Source organism: Delphinus delphis, chromosome 15 (genome assembly GCF_949987515.2).
Source record: "Delphinus delphis chromosome 15, mDelDel1.2, whole genome shotgun sequence".
NCBI lineage: Eukaryota > Metazoa > Chordata > Mammalia > Artiodactyla > Delphinidae > Delphinus > Delphinus delphis.
Window position 1 is genome coordinate 65,179,859 of NC_082697.1, and position 19,016 is coordinate 65,198,874.

Consider the following 19,016-nt stretch of genomic DNA (forward strand, 5'->3'; position numbering starts at 1 on the left):
AAAGAGCCCTGATGTTTTCCTACTTACCCACTGCCCTCCAGTATCCTGTGTTAGTCAGCTTTCCCTAGGTTTTGCTGCAGTAACAAACAACTCTTAAATCTCAATGCCTTATAACAACAAAGATTTATACTTCACCGTGTTTAATGTTGGCTGTGTGTCACCTCTGGCTCTGCTCCATGTCTCTTCTCATTCTGGGACCCAGGAGGGAGGAGCATCACCATTCCTCAGTCTCACAGCAGAGAGAGACGAGCAATAGCCAACCCATGCAAACAGTACTTCTGCTCACACTTCATTGCTCAATACAAGGCCCATGACCAAGCTCAATATCGGTACTACGGGGGAAGTTGACACCACCCACAGGCAGAAACCACATGCGAACGACAAAGAGCAGGGACGCATGATTCTCTTATAGGTAAAGGAGTGATAGTTTAGAGCAATAATATAATCTGCACGTATTCTAATCAGAGCTTAAGGAGGGGGTCTTCTTCCCCTCCTTTCCGCAGCAGTGGATTACTCATATCTCCTGTTGGCCTTACTCCTGTTTATGAATCCAGCACTGTCCTCTTCTGTTGTGTATAGTCCTGACTTAACCAGCCAATCAGAAACAGTGAAATTATTTGCTATCATATTCAGGACAGGAAACATTTAGCTTTTTATTTTGACCAAGAAGTATTCATCCAATTTGTTTGCAAAAATAAATCACTGAATAAACACAAGGAACAAAAGTGCACTGCTGCCTATCTGGTCCCGTGTCCCAGGGGAGAAGTCTCATGAAAGACATCATTAAAACTGAGACCTTCAATGAAACAAAGATTGTGTTTTAGAAGAGAAAAGAAAAGGTTGTTTTGGGCAAAATGTCTTTTCAGCTAAGTTCTACCATTAGATAAAAGAAGAGAAAAGAAAAATCCACGATACTTTCAGGTCAGTGAAAGGTATCTTATGACCAAAACCTGAGGTGAGAATAGAAGTGTCACTGTGCCGTTTGAGGACAAGTGCCAGCGGTCAGATTTTCTGCACTGAGCTTGACAGTGGGACCCAAAACGCTTGTGCCTTCAAAACGGCACAGGAAATGGCATGCGTCCTGCACTAAAGATCAGAGTTGGATGGTAGCCTGGCAGAAAATTTGCCATCATGCCCTGTTGCAAGGAAAAATATCCTTTCAATCCATTTTGTCTTATAGAAGATTTCTGTCTCAGTAATTCGAAAGGCCGGAGTCTCGTGAGGGTAATAAATCGTCTTTGCTCTTTATGTTAACTTTCGTCTTTAGACAGGAAGGAAAGAGACCTGTTTCCTGAATTCAGGACACGCTGGGGTGCATAAATCCTCTGAGTGCCTCCTTCTGCTGGAGGTTTTTGTGTGGGTGGCCCTTTCTCTGGGGCACACGGTACTGCTTCCTCCCCTTCTTCCTGTTGTTTTCAGGTGGCTCTTTGGGAACGAGCTCAGGGAGCCTGTGTCAGGCAGCATGGCAGACACATCTGGGCTCCAGTCTTAGCTCTGCCATTTATTAGTTGGAGTACTAGTTTCCTGTGCTGTTTAACAAATTACCACAACCATGGTGGCTTAAAACAACACAGATCTATTCTCTTATAGTTCTGGAGGCTAGAAGTCCAAAATCAGTTTCACAGGGCTCAAGTCTGAGTGTTGACAAGGCTGGTTCCTTTTGGAGACTTTAGGGGAATATTTGTTTCTTGCCGTATCTGGTATCTGGAGGCTACCTCCATCCTGGAGGGCTTGTGACCCTCTGCCTCCCTCTCATAAGGACCCTTGTGATTATATCATTGGGCCCACCTGTGATAATGCAGGATAATCTCAAGACCATTCATTTAATCACATCTACAAAGCCTCTTTTGCCGTATAAGGGAATATATATATATACATTCACAGAGTCTGGGGATTGGTCCATTATGCAGCCAACATACTGTATAACGTTGGGTAACCTGGAACTAATCCCTTCACATCCCTGAATCTTGCTCCTCTCTTCTGTACCATGGGGATGGTGATAAAACCTACATCGTAGGCTTGCTGTGACAGTTAAAGATGGTATCAGAGTTTTTTGTTGCAAGCAACAGAAATTTAAAGGCTGCTTAAGAAAAATGGTATATATTGGAAGTAAAAAGATAACTCACAGACATAAAGGAAAAGGTAAGGATCTGGCCTTAGAAGCAGGTATAGGGACCCAGGGAGCACAGACCCCCTCTAGTCTTTGCCAGTCCACTCAAGATTCCTCTTCCAGGGAAGGGGCATCTGCTTGGCTAAGCTTGGGTTTCTGAGGCACACCTTGGCCAGGAGAGGACAAGGCACTGTGACCCACATTCCCCCTGATACAGGGAGGGGGAGCTGTCAAAGCAAAATCTGAGGGTTGATACCACAAAAAGGGGGAGGGTATGATAGGCAGATAAAAATGAAAGATATTCACTGCAGAGGGCTCAAAGTAGGTATTCAAATAATGATGGCTATTATTATTATTATTATTATTTTTTTTTTTTTTTTGCGGTACACGGGCGCCTCTCTGCTGTGGCCTCTCCCGTTGCGGAGCACAGGCTCCGGACGCGCAGGCTCAGCGGCCATGGCCCACGGGCCTAGCCGCTCCGTGGCATGTGGGATCTTCCCGGACCGGGGCACGAACCCGTGTCCCCTGCATTGGCAGGCGTACTCTCAACCGCTGCGCCACCAGGGAAGCCCGATGGCTATTATTTTATCCTTAATCTTAAGAGGATAGTAACCACTGCTTTGGCAAGATGAAACATGGGTAACAGAATGACCAAGCAAGAGAAAGACAGAATATCTTCATTTAACCTCAGCTTCGCCACTGATAAATTCTGACATTAAGGAAAGTCCTCTATTTCCTTATCTATAATAATATTTATTCATTCAAAAATATTTATCGAGTGCCTACTTTTTTCCAGGCACGTTTCTAGGTACCATAGAGTAGAGAACAAAAGAGAGAAAGTCTTGGCCCCTGTGGAATTTACATTGTAAAGACAGACAATAACCAAATTAACAAAGAAACATATTGTATGATGTAAAGAAGACTCAAGTGCTTTGAAGAAAAATAAAGCAGAGTAAAGTGGATTGAGAATCCCAGGCCTAGGGTGAGAGGTGCTAGCGTTTTAGACAGAGAAGCCGGGGAAGGCTCACATTTGCACAGAGGGTTGAATGACACGCAGAGGGAGCCAACCCTATGAAGATCGGAAACAAGAGTGTTCCAGGCAGAGGGAACAGCTACTCCGAAGGCCCTGAGACAGCAACAGACTTGGCCAGTGAGGCAAGAAGAGATGAGGGAGGGTGAGAGGGTGGCAGGAAAGGAAGCCAGAGAGGCCGGTGAGGCTGCTCCCACCTTGGCTGGGGCCTTGGATGCCATGATAAAGAGTTTGGATTTTTCTTTTTCCTTTTGAGTGTGATAGGAAACTATTGGAGGGTTTTGAGCAGAAGAGCGAGGTAATCCAATTTATCTTTTAGAAAGATCACTCTGGCAGCTGGAGGGGAGTTGGCGGAAGTCAGCGCTAATAGTGCAAGCAGAGAGGCCAGTGAGCAGGCGACTGCAGGCAGGAGATGATGGGGGCTTGCAGTGGAGAAGGTGAGAAGAGGTTGAATTTGGAATCTGTCTTGATGCTGGATGTGGGGTGACAGAGAGCTAAGGCAAGGCTGACTTGGAGATTTCAGGCCCGAGCAAGTGGCTGAATGGGATTGGGGAAAATTAGAATTAGGTTTTAAAATTTAATGGGTATACTGAAGAATCACAACTTACTGGGAATAAACATATGAAAACCTTTTTCCTTTATTTTCTCCAGTAACTGCATCACTATATTACACTGAATCTCTCTTCCATCTGAGAAGTAGCCCTTTAATAACTTTTGACCAAATTCCATAACTTCCTGGTCACTGTTTTTAGATAGTCTGATTTCACTGTTTGGATTCATCTTGTTAATTTAAATCCTTAGTCTTCAGTCTCATCCTGGATGCAAAATTCATCTTCCCCCATTCTCCAGCTCTAGCCACAACTGTCTATGATTCAGGGGTCCCTGACCTTGGAAGGCAGGGAAATTACTTCTTTATTTTCACTAGTCTGTAACTGAAATTTGGCCTCTCTTTTAATTATGAATGTGGGAAACAAACCTCAGTAGTACCCGCAGTAACTGTACCTTTGTTACTGATAGCAACCATCAGATGTTTTTACATCCCATTATAGTTGTTGCAGTGATCTTGAAATATCATTTATACTTGTCTCTTCTTTCAAATTATAGTAGTTAATTGAACTGCCATTAGCTCTTCTTATTTACTGTATGATTTAGAAGCACGTATATTACTTTATCACCAACAGTTTTAAAAAATATTTTGATAACTGTATTTCAGTTGGTTTACTTTGAAATCTTATGTACTTACTTTTTTTTTTAAATATATTTATTTATTTATTTATGGCTGCGTTGGGTCTTCGTTGCTGTGCGTGGGCTTTCTCTGGTTGGGGCGAGCGGGGGCCACTCTTCATTGCGGTGCGTGGGCTTCTCATTGCCGTGGCTTCTCTTGTTGTGGAGCACAGGCTCCAGTGCACGGGCTCCGTAGTTGTGGTGCACAAGCTCAGTAGTTGTGGCTCGTGGGCTCTAGAGCACAGTCACAGTAGTTGTGGCGCATGGGCTTAGTTGCTCCGCGGCATGTGGGATCTTCCCGGACCAGGGCTCGAACCCGTGTCCCCTGCATTGGCAGGTGGATTCTTAACCACTGCACCACCAGGGAAGTCCGTATGTACTTACTTTTATATTAAAAAAAATATTATTCAGAGAAGGAATCCAAATTGCCAAAGTGAAAAGGGATTATGGCACAAAAGAAGTTAAGATCCCCTGTGAGAGGTTTGCAAGGGGTTAGGAAGGTGGCATGCTCTTCCCATACACCCCTAGAGAGGGAAGAAAGACAGTGGGGAAGAGGCAGGTCTCCTTAAGCCACATTAGAGAAAACATGTACTCAGTCACAAAGGGACTAAATAACAGAGCAATCTGGGCATATCTGTCAAACAGCAGCAGGTAGCACAGCCCTGGTTTTTAAGGTGGTTATACCAGCAGTCCAAGGGTGAGCACGAGGTCTTGCAGCTTGTTGTTTAGGCAACACTGTTAACCGGACGCATATGCAGCTTCCAGTGATGGGGCTGATAAAACAGGACTTGTTTATATAGGAGAGTGATTCAGCCTGATGTCAGGGTAATAACTAACTGCTTGTTGGTCTCCCAGAGTGGAGTTGCTGAGGGGGTGAAGCGAGATCACATTCTGGTAACTATGATTTTTTAAAATGTGCTTTAGGCTGTTAGAGATTAATGCAGCTGGCTCTTCCTTACTGGTTTTCGGAGCTATTCCTTGCATAATGGAAGGCTGGAATTGAAAGAATTCTAGGAGATTCCGTCCTAATGGCTAGTCTGGAAGTCCCATTCCAGATAACCTCTATCGTACTGCTTCCAAATATTTGAAGTTCATTACTCAAGACTGTGATGCCTCCAACACAGAATGTTTGGGAAACCAGTTAAGGCTGAGGGCAGGGACTGCGTAATCTCTTTTGCTGAATACGCTGAGTAGAGGTTATCAAGTACTGGCCTCATGAATTGGTGAAAGGCTTTATGAATGATGGTTGATTGAGTGCCTGTGTCATTTTGTAAATGGCTTTGCATCTGGGTTGTGCTTTCATGGTACAAGAAAACAATGTAATCTTTTACCTAATGAAAATTGGAAAACAATTGGATTTCAAGATTCAGTTTTCAATATTAAGCAAGCCTTTCCCTTTTCTGCTTTATTCTTCGTAAATGTCATTTCAGATGGTAACTTTTGTCTTAGAGCTGGATGGAGAAGTTAATAAAGACTAACTTCTCAGCTTCTCTTATGTATTTTGCAAGTATGCTGTAGCTTCTTTAGGTCTTGAAATCTTTTACTGAGCATCCAAAAATGGGGGAAGAATTGCCTGTGTGTGTGTGCACATTTATACATACACGTGTATACAGTCAGAAGAATAGACTGTTCCTTCTCAGAATTACGGCAGCAATTGTTGTGATTCAAATAGATTTAATTCATGTTTGAGAAGAAGAAGGAGGACATGACAAACGAGCACTACCAACAGGACAATTCTTCTTGGAAACACTCAGCAGTACTGTTTTGTCCGTTGGAATGCTCAAACCTATTTGCTCTGGGGACCTCCAATTTAAGCCCCAAGGAGCCTCAGCTGCCTTCTCCTGTGATTGGCGCTTTTGTTTCCCCTTCCCTCCCCAGTTCCCCCATGATGAGCAGTCACCTCTACTCAATCTCAATTTTTATTTGACCTGAAGCCAGTTGCACGGATTCCAAAAGAGAGAAAAGGGCCTAGGGCTTCCCTGGTGGTGCAGTGGTTGAGAGTCCGCCTGCCGATGCGGGGTACACGGGTTTGTGCCCCGGTCTGGGAGGATCCCACGTGCCGCGGAGCGGCTGGGCCTGTGGCCCATGGCCGCTGGGCCTGCACATCCGGAGCCTGTGCTCTGCAATGGGATAGGCCACAACAGTGAGAGGCCCGCGTACCGCAAAAAAATAAAAAGGGCCTGGCATAGCTTCTATCCTTTCAAGTTGACCTGCTGAAATGATTGATAATTCCTAGGAACTGCTCTCCGAAGATCAAGTCCTTTTTATTTGGCCTGATTTACACTGGCTTTCTCATACTTATTCTTGCTTTGGGAACTAGACAGCGCCCCATTATTTAGCCATGAAAGCAAGGATGTCACTAAAGGTGGCCTCATATTACTGCTTAAAGGCCTATTAGAAATCTCATTTCGCTTTTTGGAGATGTCATTGTGATGCAAAGCGGTTCAGGGTTTCATTACTGCTGGAAGCCCTTTGTTGGGCTCGCCTAGCCTGTTGTGTCCCCAGATTTGCCATTCTCCTTTCCTACTGCTATTCCAAAATGGGAGTACTGATACTTTGAGGATTTCATGACATCGGTACAGAAAAACGTACTTAAAACAGGAAAATTGTAGCTGAACAGAAAGGCGCCATCAAATCTCCCCTCAGATACAAGTGACAAACTGCACTTCGTTCTGCTGTCCTGACATCGGATTTCCCTGTGGAACTTCAGGCAAATGAATACCTGCCAAGTTATTACTGTAAGGATTAATCAAGACGGCGTTTTCTATGACTACGGCTTTTCCCCCCTCAGTTTTATCTTCTAGGCAAATGGCTGTGTTTTCCTCTATTGAACACTTGCAGCTGCTAGACCCTGAATTCCATATGAGTGACCTTGTGAGTTGCCCTCCTCTTCTCCGTGGTCCACTCCCTGTGTTTCCTGGGCAGTTTGCATTCTTAGCAGGAAATAGTCAGTGACCTTGAATGACCCGCTTCACCCCTCTATGCCTCAGTTTCTTCACTCTAAAAGAAGGACAACAACAGCTCATTATTAATGTCATGAGGATTTAATGAAACACTGTGTGGAAAGAGCTTAGCATACTGAGCTGGGCAGAGGCTCATCCCACAAAGATTTACTGAGTGTCTGCTATGTGCCAGACGTTGTCCCAAGTGCTGGAAATGCCAAGAGGAGCAAACACAGGCCCAGTCTCTGCCCTCATGGAGCTTTCAGTCTAGTTGAGGATTTGGGTGTTCTTTAGATAATCACACAGATTTATATCTCCAAATTGGGCCAAGGACTAGGAGGGAAAATTTCACAGAGTGCCAATGGCCCTGATCTAATCAAAGGACATCATTCCATAACATTTGAGTGGAGATCAGAAGAAATAATAAGAGTGAACTGTTGGTGGGAATGTAAATTGATACAGCTACTATGGAGAACAGTATGGAGGTTCCTTAAAAAACTAAAAATAGAATTACTGTATGACCCAGCAATCCCACTCCTGGGCATATACCCAGAGAAAACCATAATTCAAAAAGATACATGCACCCCAATGTTCATTGCAACACTGTTTACAATAGCCAGGTCATGGAAGCAACCTAAATGCCCATCGACAGACGAATGGATAAAGAAGATGTGGTACATATATACAATGGAATATTACCATAAAAAGGAATGAAGTTGGGTCATTTGTAGAGACGTAGATGGACGTAGAGACTGTCATACAGAGTGAAGTAAGTCAGAAAGAGAAAAACAAATATCGTATATTAACGCGTATATGTGGAACCTAGAAAAATGGTACAGATGAACTGATTTGCAGGGCAGAAATAGAGACACAGATGCAGAGAACAAACGTATGGACACCAAGGGGGGAAAGTGACGGGGGGTGAGGGGGTGGGATGAATTGGGAGATTGGGATTGACACGTATACACTAGTATGTATAAAATGGATAACTAATAAGAACCAGCTGTATAAAAAAAATAAATAAAATTCTAAAATTCAAAAAAAATATAGTGAACTGGGAGAAGGAGGTCTCAGCCCCAAGGTGCCCTTGAGCAAATTCGTCAAAGGTGCCCCTGCCCTAGGGCAGAGGTGGCAGAGTATGTGCTGGGGTTTCAGTGCCCTCTGGCCCATTTGCTGGGAGCCCTTGAGGAGAGAACAGCTTGCACACTGTATGCAGTGACCTGGCCGGGAGTAAGAGGATACTGGAGGTGGAGGAAAGCACCTCTGCAAAGGCCCTGAGGTGGGAGGCCACATTGGTGGAGATGAAAAGGGCGCCTCTGGCTACAGCACAAGGAGCAAGGCTGGTGGGAGGGGAGCCGGGGAAGCTCTTAGTACATATCAGCTGGTATTGTTGCACGATAGCATTATTCTCATGAATTCACTGCCAGCACACTAAGGTCTCCTTAGAAACACCAAGGTCTCTCTAGAAGCCGTTGCTTTTTAACTAGTGAAGGAGAATTACTTCAGGGATGTGATTTGTTGGTGTCACGCAACCAAGATTTACAGAATAAGGACAGTGTATGAGGAGAGACATTTAATGTGGAAAGCAGGGAGGCAGTGTACCTCCAGAAAAATACAAATGCTCTATTGCAGCCCAGAAAACTAGACGTTAGGCAAAAAGAAGTGAAAACAAAAACAGAACAAACAAAAAAAGCAAATAAAAATGAAAGCAGAACATTAGGGAAAGGTTTCTAACAATGCTATCATTTGGAGGTTGTAATTATCTCTCCAAAGAAGTCGAATCTCCGTTTCTTGTTCTCTTAGAAAGGACCCGCCCAGCTGGAGACCCAGAACCCGGCAACACTGCACTCGCTAGAAATTGTCTTGATAACCCCTTAGGTTCTTCCCGGCTTTGATTTCTTTGATTTTGGAATAATCCAAAAGAGCATTCATTCATTCACACAAATATACTGTATCAAGGGTGGGTTTTTTTGTTGTTCTTGTTGTTGTTTTTAAGTCTGAGTTTAGAAGGAAATAAAACCCCAGATGCTGGAGAATTGTGCATTGTTGCCAGTTAGCTCCGGAGTCTGTCAGGCTGGGCATCTGCAAGTGGTGGCCCAGCCGAGGTCTGGTGTCAGCACGGCAATGTGAGGGAAGCCGGGCTTGGGGATCTGGGCCCAGATCCTGACTAGGCCATTTATAAGCTGTGTGACCCTGGACAGGTTAGTCAACCTCTCTCTGTAAAATAAGAGTTACTGTAAACTCAAATGATGGCTGTCATTAGGGAGAGTCTGGAGGCCAAGACTCTTGGGGATCCCTCACTTGCAAAGTCGTTTCTGGGGATCCTGCCCTAAGAGCAGTGTCTATGTGACCCACATTCGTTCAGAGGTTTATTTCTTTGCACTATATCTGAAAAGTCTTGACTTTTGGTTTTTCAGAGGTAGCTGTGCTTTGGGGAAACATAAGGAACCAGAATTAAGTCAGACTTGTAAAATCTGGTCAGCAGTTAGTATCTCTAAACAGCTTTTAGGAAATAAACAACAAAAAAGGAGCATTTAGCCATGATTTTTGAATGTGGTATCGATGATCAGACATCCCACCATAATCGAAGAATCCCTCAAGAGCAGACACTGCTCTTGAGGTATTTTATTGCTTAGTAAGATGTAGTAGAAGAACTTAACTTTAAAATGTTCTTGAATTTAAACCACATTAAACTGGAATGTACACTGATCAGAGATAAATTGTAGCATTTCAGGAAAGAAATGGACTACTTAATTCCCCTTCAATAGAAAGTTGGAAAAAGAGTCCTTTATTATATCTCAGTCATAATGCAGTATATAAATGTGCCTTCTGCTTTGTCTCTTGCTTTATGTCCACATAGGCTTATATCAGTAACATGTATGTTGCACCTTCAGAACTAACACGCAGCTTTCTAACCTGAGCCCTTCAAAGCAGGGCAGGCTAACAGTGATTTAAGATTATGCTGGTTAAAAACAAAAAATCCATCCCAGATTTTAAAACAAAGAAATGCTAACTCAAGCCTAAACTTTTCTATAAAAAATGACATTGTTGATTTCTAAGAATGGGAATAGATGAGGCACTTAATCAGAGAGGCCATTACGTTGTCAAAGGCTCTGCTGATGCTGAAGGATGGATTCTCATGGGCTTATGACCATTTTATTGCTTTTCAGCCCACGGCCGGCGATCCCACTTTCCCTCCTGCTGACAGAATCGGCAGCAGCGCTCTGCATTCAGTCCTTCTGGAGAGCCTATCTGGTAAGAGTCATGTGCAATTACGGCATTTGGTCTGATGGGGAATTTTTGTGCTGTGGAAGACCCAGGGGACAACCTTTAGATGAATTTGGAACATAGGATAGTATAGCTAACATCCAGACCTCAGAAATAAGATTCTCTGTAAAACAGGTCTTAAAGAATGATTTAGAATTTCCACCAAAACTTATGCAGTTATTATTAAAAGTACCCTCCAACCTTTTTTAAAGTTTACTTTTTATTGAGATAAATTTTGTTTATACCATTTTATGGGTTTCATTATATTTCAGTCTATACACTACAGCATGCTCACCAATAGAAATTTAGTTTCCACCCATCACCCTACAGTCAATCCCCTTTACCCATTTTACCCTCGCTCCAGCCCCTTCCCCTCTGGTAACCACTTTTCAGTTCTCTGTATCTACATGTTTGTTTCTGTTTGGTTTGGTTTGTTCATTTATTTTGTCTTTTTGTTTGTTTGTTTTTTATATTCCACATATGAGTGAAATCATACAGTATTTGTCTTTCTCCATCTGACTTATTTTACTTAGCATAATACCCTAAAGGTCCAACCATGCTGTTGCAAATGGCAAGATTTCTTTTTTTGTGTGCCTGAGTAATATTCCATTTTGCGCGTGTGTGTGTGTGTGTGTGTGTGTTACATCTTCTTTATCCATTCATCCGTTGATGGGCACTTATGTTGTTTCACTATCTTGGCTATTGTGAATAATGCTGTGGTGAACATAGGGGTGTATATATCTTTTCAAATTAGTGTTTTCATATTCTTTGGATAAATACCCAGAAGTGGAATAGCTGGATCATATGATAGTTCTATTCTTATTTTTTTGAGGGATCTCCACGATATTTTCCATAGTGGCTGCACCAGTTTACATTCCCACCAACAGTACATGAGGGTTCCCTTTTCTCCACACCCTCACCAACACTCATTATTTCTTGACTTTTTGATAATAGCCATTATAATGAGGATGTTGAACATCTTTTCCTGTGCCTGTTGGCCATATATATGTCTTCTTTGGAAAAATGTCTATTCAGCTCTTCTGTCCATTTTTGATAGGGTTTTTTTTGTTGTTGTTGTTGAGTTGTATAAGTTCTTTATATATTTTCCATATTAATCCCTTATCAGATATATGATTTGCCAATACCATCTCTCATTCAGTAGGTTGTCTTTTTGTTTTGTTGATGGTTTCCTTTGCTGTGCAAAACCTTTTTAGTTTGATGTAATCTCATTTGTTTATTTTTTCTTTGTCTCCCTTGCCTGAGGAGACATATCCAGAAATATATTGCTAAAACCAATGTCAAAGGGCATACTTCCTATGTTTTTTCCTAGGAGTTTTATGGTTTCAGGTCCTAGATTCATTGAAGTCTTTAGTCCATTTTGAATTGATTTTTGTATATGGTGGATACCGAACTACTTTCATTTTTTTGCATGTGGCTGTTCAGTTTTCCCAACAACATTTATTGAAGAGACTATCCTTTCTCCATTGTATGTTCTTTGCTCCTTTGTCGTAAATTAATTGTTCATATATGTGTGGCTTTATTTGTGGGCTCTCAGTTATGTTCCATTGATCTGTGTATCTGTTTTTCTGCCAACACCATGCTGTTTTGATTACTATAGCTTTGTAATATATAATAGCTTGAAATCAGGAAGGGTGATACTTCCAGCTTTGTTCTTTTTTTTCTCAGAATTGCTTTGGCTATTTGGGGTATTTTGTGGTTCCATATAAATTTTAGAACTTTTAATTCTATTTCTGTGAAAAATGTCCTTGGGATTTTGATAGGGATCGCACTGAATCTGTAGATTGCATTAGGTAATATGGACATTTTAACAGTGTTAATCCTTCCAATCCATGAGCATGAAATATCTGTCAATTTATTTGTGTATTCTTCAGTTTCTTTCAACAATATCTTAGAGTTTTTATTGTACAGGTTTTTGTTTTGTTTTGTTTTGTTTTTTTTGCAGTACGCGGGCCTCTCACTGTTGTGGCCTCTCCCATTGTGGAGCACAGGCTCCGGACGCGCAGGCCCAGCGGCCATGGCTCACAGGCCCAGCCGCTCCGCGGCACGTGGAATCCTCCCAGACTGGGGCACGAACCCGTGTCCCCTGCATCAGCAGGCGGACTCTCAATCACTGTGCCACCAGGGAAGCCCTACTGTACAGGTTTTTTACCCCTTGGTTAAATTTATTCCTAGGTATTTTATTCTTTTTGTAGCAATTGTAAATGGGATTGCTTTCTTAATTTCTCCTCCTGCTTGTTCATTTTTAGCATACAGAAATGAAGTAGATTTTTGTATTTTGATTTTGTATCCTGTAACTTTACTGTATTCATTTATTATTTTTAATAGTTTTTTGGTGGAGTCTTTAGGATTTTCTATATTTAAAATTATGTCATCCACATATAGTGACAGTTTTACTTCTTCCTTTCCAATTTGGATGTCTTTTATTTCTTTTTCTTGCCTAGTTGCTTAGGCTAGGACTTCTAATACTAAGTTGAATAAAAGCGGTGAGAGTGGGCATCTTTGTCTTGTTCCTGATTTTAGAGGGACAGTGTTACTGAACCAAACTCAGGTCTGCTCACCAGATGCACAGCAGAGCTAATCTACTGGCACTGGGTTGTAGTGAAGGAAAATACAGTGTTTATTGCAGGGTGCCAGCAAGGGGAATGGGCAGCTAATCCTCAAAAGACCCAAACTCTCTGATGGCTTTCAGGGAAAGCCTTTTTTTTTTTTTTAAGTTGAGATAGTAAGTGGCAGAGCTAGGGCTAGAACCCAGGTGCTTTAATTTTTTATTTATTTATTTATTTTTTAGAAGATGTTGGGGGTAGGAGTTTATTAATTAATTTATTTTTGCTGTGTTGGGTCTTCGTTTCTGTGCGAGGGCTTTCTCTAGTTGTGGCAAGCGGGGGCCACTCTTCATCGCGGTACGCAGGCCTCTCACTATTGCGGCCTCTCTTGTTGCAGAGCACAGGCTCCAGACACACAGGCTCAGTAGTTGTGGCTCACGGGCCCAGTTGCTCCGTGACATGTGGGATCCTCCCAGACCAGGGCTCGAACCCGTGTCCCCTGCACTAGCAGGCAGATTCTCAACCACTGCACCACCAGGGAAGCCCCAGGGAAAGGTTTTTAAAGACAGTGTTGTGGTGAGAGTTGCAGGGTGCCTAATCAGCTCATGGGCAATTTTTGATTGGTAGATGGTGAGGTGATAGGGTGGTGTTTCAGGAATCTCGATCATCAGTTTTCCAGCTCCAACCAGTCTAGGGTCTATGGGTGTAGGGCCAGCAGTTTCTACCTGCTAGGGGTCTAGTTTTTACTACACTTAACATGTTTTTTGAAGTTAACAAAAACCTTTACTTGTACTTTCTTAAACACTATGAAGGAAAAATACAGTCTCCCATAAAAATTTGTGTGTGTAGTAAAATATATATAACATAAAATTTACTATTTTAACTAATTTTTAGTGCACAGTTCAGTGACATTAAGTATATTTGCATTGTTTTGCAACCATCACTCCCATCCATCTTTCTAAACTGAAACTCTGTATCCATTAACTTCCCACTCCCCCCCTGTCCCAGCCTCTGGCAATCACCCTCCTACTTTCTGTCTCTATGAATTTGACTACTTCTAAGTACCTCATGTAAATGGCATCATGCAGACTTTAACCTTTTGGCTTATTTCACTTAGCAAAATATCCTCAAGTTTCACCTATATTGTAGCATGTGTCAGAACTTTCTTCCTTTTTTAAGTCTGAATAATATTCTTGCCAGGAAGTTTTAAAATCCAGAAATCTGACAACCTCAGATGTCATAAAACCATCCAGACATTTCATAAAATATTTTTAAACTGACCACATGAACAGAAATATCACCTGGTATGAAAAACTATTTGTAGTAAACCATTCTTGAGAGTTGTGATGTTATAATTAGCATTGTAAATAGGTTCCTGAGAGTTAGTTATTTCTCGACATTAAGCACTTCTGTAGAAGTAGACGTGTTCTTCTTTCTTCTTTCAAAATACTACGTTAACGGTTAGAAAGCCAGATTGTTTCAACATGCAAAACTGAGTGGGGTATTTAAAAATCCATTTGGATATTGTGAATGAAATCTGGTCCTCTCACAGTCTCCTTTCTGAAGTGTGTTTGGTGATAAGCCAGACTACCACATTAGTGGTGCTCTTCTGCTTATGAAATACTAGATGTAGTAGGTATCAACTGATGGAGAAGACTGTTCTTTCATGATGTTCATAAGAGGTTCTCATGGGCCATAATGATTGAAATTTCTTTAATGATTTAGGAGGCAGAGACCAGATAAATCCACTGAATATTTATTCTGCCTAAATAGGCTCCTGGTGTTTTAAGCCTTCTGCCCATTTGTTTTATTTTATTCTGTCTAACTCAGTCTAGACACCAGTGTGGCATGCAATTTTCCCCTCCTCCCAACATCAACTCCCCCTCCAGGCATTGTGACAACTGAGAATCACAATGGCCATCAATCATTAATGTTCTTTGATGAACAATACAGTGCAAGGTTGCTCCAGCAGCCCCCTTTGTGGCTTTGCAAAGTTAAAAAAAAAAAAAAAATGGAGATCCTGCAGAGAACGATGAGAATCTGTGCAGTTATCCCTTTGTCAATAGTGAACTGACCTGGGGTAAATGAGGCACCCTCAAGGAGAAATAGCTTGGTATAAACAAAGCATGCAAGGTTTCGAGTTGTGCAGTGTCCCACTTCCCTCCGGCCTGAGACAGCTTGGATGTGATTCATTTGGTAACATGGACACTCAAATATCACATTCTTCTGGCTACAGGGGTTAGTTCATGATGGGCAGGGGAAGGCCAGTCACACCTAGTGAAACTCCATTCTGGGATTCTCCTAAGGGTTGCTGGGACAGAGCAGCTTGATAGCCTGCTGAGAGGCTAGACTATCAACAACCACCTTGCCATTGTGTGAAGAGCCTGCGGGAGAAGTGACTGCAGAGGCTAGCGGAGCTGAGACCAAGGAAGGGGGCTGAGTCAATAATAATAGTTCCTACTTATGAAGATTGAATCAGATGATTTGTCCACATGAGGGGGCTTAGCACAGTGCCAGGTGCATAATAAATCCAAAATAAATATTAGCTGTTGGTGGGGGTGGTGGTAGTGGTGGTTCTGTTTTCCTTAACAGGGAATCTTTGAGAAAAGCCAGCTAGTGGCCTCCTTGTAGTTCCTCAGGCACATCAGGCACGCTCCTGGCTCAGGGCCTTTGCACTTGCTGTTTGTTCTTTGTGCTGGCAGCTGTCAATCATGGTACCCTTCCTGCCTCATTCAGGGTTCTTCTTGGATGTCTCTCCTGGTCACCATTTCCAAAAATAGCACCGCCCCATCACTCCACAGCCTCTTACTATGCTTTATGCCCTGTTTATCACTTACCAACTACCTGTAATTGTGTTGGATATTCACTTGTCTACTGCCTGTCACCCTGACTAGAATGTGAGCTCCAGGAGGGTAGAAGTTGCTTGACTTGTTCATCCTGTATCCCCAGCCCCTAGAACACTGTCTGGTACATATTAGGCACTTCATAAATATTTTAGTGAATAATCAAATCCCTTAAATGATCTCTCTAATGAGGGCATTTGAAAACAAAGAAGAGCAAACTGTATTGTTCTATTTTATAAGCTCTTCTCAGGGGTTTAAGCAGGCACTTAAACATGGACTTTTAAAAAATTTTTAAAATTCCCTCATGCTGCCCGTTTGTAGTTAAGCCCGGCTCCTTTTGGGGAGTTGCTTATGCACCAAGATCCCTGAACTCAACAGTTGTGCTTATTAATTTCCCAGAGGTTACACTTGAGAAAAGTGTATTCATTTTATCATTGGCCTTCATGAACCACCTCTTCACCAAGCCTTGTAATGTGAGGAAATGAAGTTTGCTATGAAAAATTATGATCCCCAAGCAGACTTTTTAATTTTTTTAATTTTTTTTAATTATTTTTAATTTTTTAATTTTTTAAATTTTATTTTGTATATATGTATATATTTTTTGGCTGCGCTGGGTCTTTGTTGCTACGTGCGGGCTTTCTATAGTTGTGGCGAGCGGGGGCTACTCTTCGTTGCCGTATGTGGGCTCCTCATTACAGTGGCGTCTCTTGTTGCGGAGCATGGGCTCTAGGTGCATGGGCTTCAGTAGTTGCAGCGCGTGGGCTCAGTAGTTGTGGCATGCAGACTCTAGAGCTCAGGCTCAGTAGTTGCGGTGCACAGGCTTAGTTGCCCCACAACATGTGGGATCTTCCCGGGCCAGGGATTGAACCCATGTCCCCTGCATTGGCAGATGGATTCTTAACCACTGCGCCACCAGGGAAGTCCCCCAAGAAGGGTTTTTAAAGGAGAGCATCAGCTGAAGGCATACTGGGCACGTTTAGTTCATCTGAGAACTGGACAGAAAAGATTTTCTTCATTTGGAATTTCTCTTCCAATTGCTGATATCTGCTGGCAGGTGAGCAGACTTTGCCAGGAAAAGTCAGACATTGTATTGTGCAAAAGGAATGCTAGAAATGGGGCATTGCATCAGATTACCGCCAGTTCCCCTCTTGATGGTGCACAGCCATTTCTCGCAAGCCTCAGAGAGGCTGGCCATGCCCTTTGTGATTTGATGAGCAGTCTCGGCCTAAGGGCTCCCCTACCAGGAACTCCGTGTGGAAAGATTTGTCTTCTCTATGGGATCTTCTTGTTTGTTGCCTCATGAATCCAGTTTCAGTCCATTTCCACTACCACATTACCTTCCCAAGCAGAAGATTCAATCTAAAGAGATCTCTTTGTTAGGCTATTCCAGAGGTATTTGTGAAACCCACGTATTTGAAATTGATTTTGAGCATTTTCTAACATGTGGGAAATAATTATAAGCCATTAGGGAGGCGAAGGCCACCTATACAAGTCCCACTGAACAAGTAGAATAAAACTCCTAAACTTCTCAATGATGTAGAGGTCCTGGTTTTGGCTGGGAATTCAGAAATTTGACCTGTAATGCTTGAAGTGGAATGCTCCCAAGAATGACCAGTGCCAACCCTTCTGCCATTATACTCAAATAGAGGCCTTACGCCTTCCATTGCGTGCGACTTCATTTGTTCATTCTTTCATTTGATAAACATGTGTTGAGGGCCTTCTACTTGCCAAGAACTGTAGACACAGAGCTCACCCATTCCTGGAGGAGCCCAGAGACAGCTGTACCAAGAAGAATGATAATAATGTTAAGAATAGCCAAATCTAATATTATCGGTCATTGCTATGTGTCAGGCACTGCATCAAGCATTTCACAGGCAACATCTCCTTTGTGCCTTATGCTGATGCTATAAAGTAGGCAGGTATATACTTCTATTATCCCATGTGTAGATGAACCAACCAAGGCCTAAAAACCCATAGTGACTTGGCCAACATCACACAATGATAAGTGGTAGAGCCAGAATTCAAGCCCAGGTCTGACTGTCCTCAAAACCCCATCTCTCCCCTTTTTTTGAAAAAGCCATTCCTACCAGCAACGTATGAGAGTTCCCGTTGTTCCAAGTCCTGATCTGTTGATCTTGGTGTGGTCAGTCTTTTTAATTTTAGCCATTTTAGTGGGTGTGTAGTAGTATAGCATTGTGTGTGTGTATGTGTGTTTTAATCAGGCTTATTAAGATGCATGTTACATACAGTAAAATTTACCCTTTTAGGGTACAGTCTCTCAATTTTGACAAATCCATATAGTCTAACCACTCCCCTAATCAAGATATAGAACGTTTATCATCTCCCCAAATTCCCTCACGTTGCCCCTTTGTAGTTAACCCCTGCTCCCACCACCAGGGCCTGGCACCCATGATCTGTTTTCTTCCACTATGGTTCTGCCTTTCCAGAATGGCATACAAATGGAATCATGAAGTGTGTAGCCTTTGAGTCTGACTTCTCTCACTTGGCCTGATACATATGAAGGTCTTCCACGTGGCTGCGTGCATCAGCAGCCCCTTCCTTTTTATTGCTGTGCAGTATTCTACTGTAGAACTCCAGCACAAGGGAGGCCTTCACCTGGTGATGAATAAGCACATGAGAGTAACATAAGGATGGCTTATTTATACCTACAGATTGCAATGGTCTCAAGCTCGCTATGTATCAAAGTCATCTGTGGAAAGATTTTATTTTAAAATTCTAATGCCCAGGGCCTCGTTCTCTGAGATTCTTGTTCAACTGACTATGGTGAGAACAGGAGATGGGCATTTGTTTAAAGCACCCAGGTGACTCTAACGTGCACCAGGGTTTAGGCCCACTGATGAACTGGAATCAACTTTGCTACCTACTAGTTGAATGGTCCAGGACAAATCACTAAACTCAGAGTCTCAAATTATTTCTCTTTAAGTTGAGCACAGTAATAGCTGCCCACTCTATCTCACTAGGTTATCAGAAGGATCAAAATGATTTTCAGTGGCAACGCATGAGAAAGTGTCCTGT

The 19,016-nt window shown here is 42.5% G+C and overlaps 1 protein-coding gene across 2 annotated transcripts in view; it reads left to right on the forward strand.

Moving 5' to 3' along the window:
* Positions 1-19,016, forward strand: part of IQCK (IQ motif containing K) — a 126,189-nt gene that overhangs the window by 48,165 nt on the left and 59,008 nt on the right. For both annotated transcript variants that reach the window (XM_060031847.1, XM_060031846.1), the window contains exon 7: positions 10,477-10,561. In XM_060031847.1, coding sequence (XP_059887830.1) covers positions 10,477-10,561 — 85 coding nt within the window. The remainder of the gene's footprint in view (positions 1-10,476; positions 10,562-19,016) is intronic.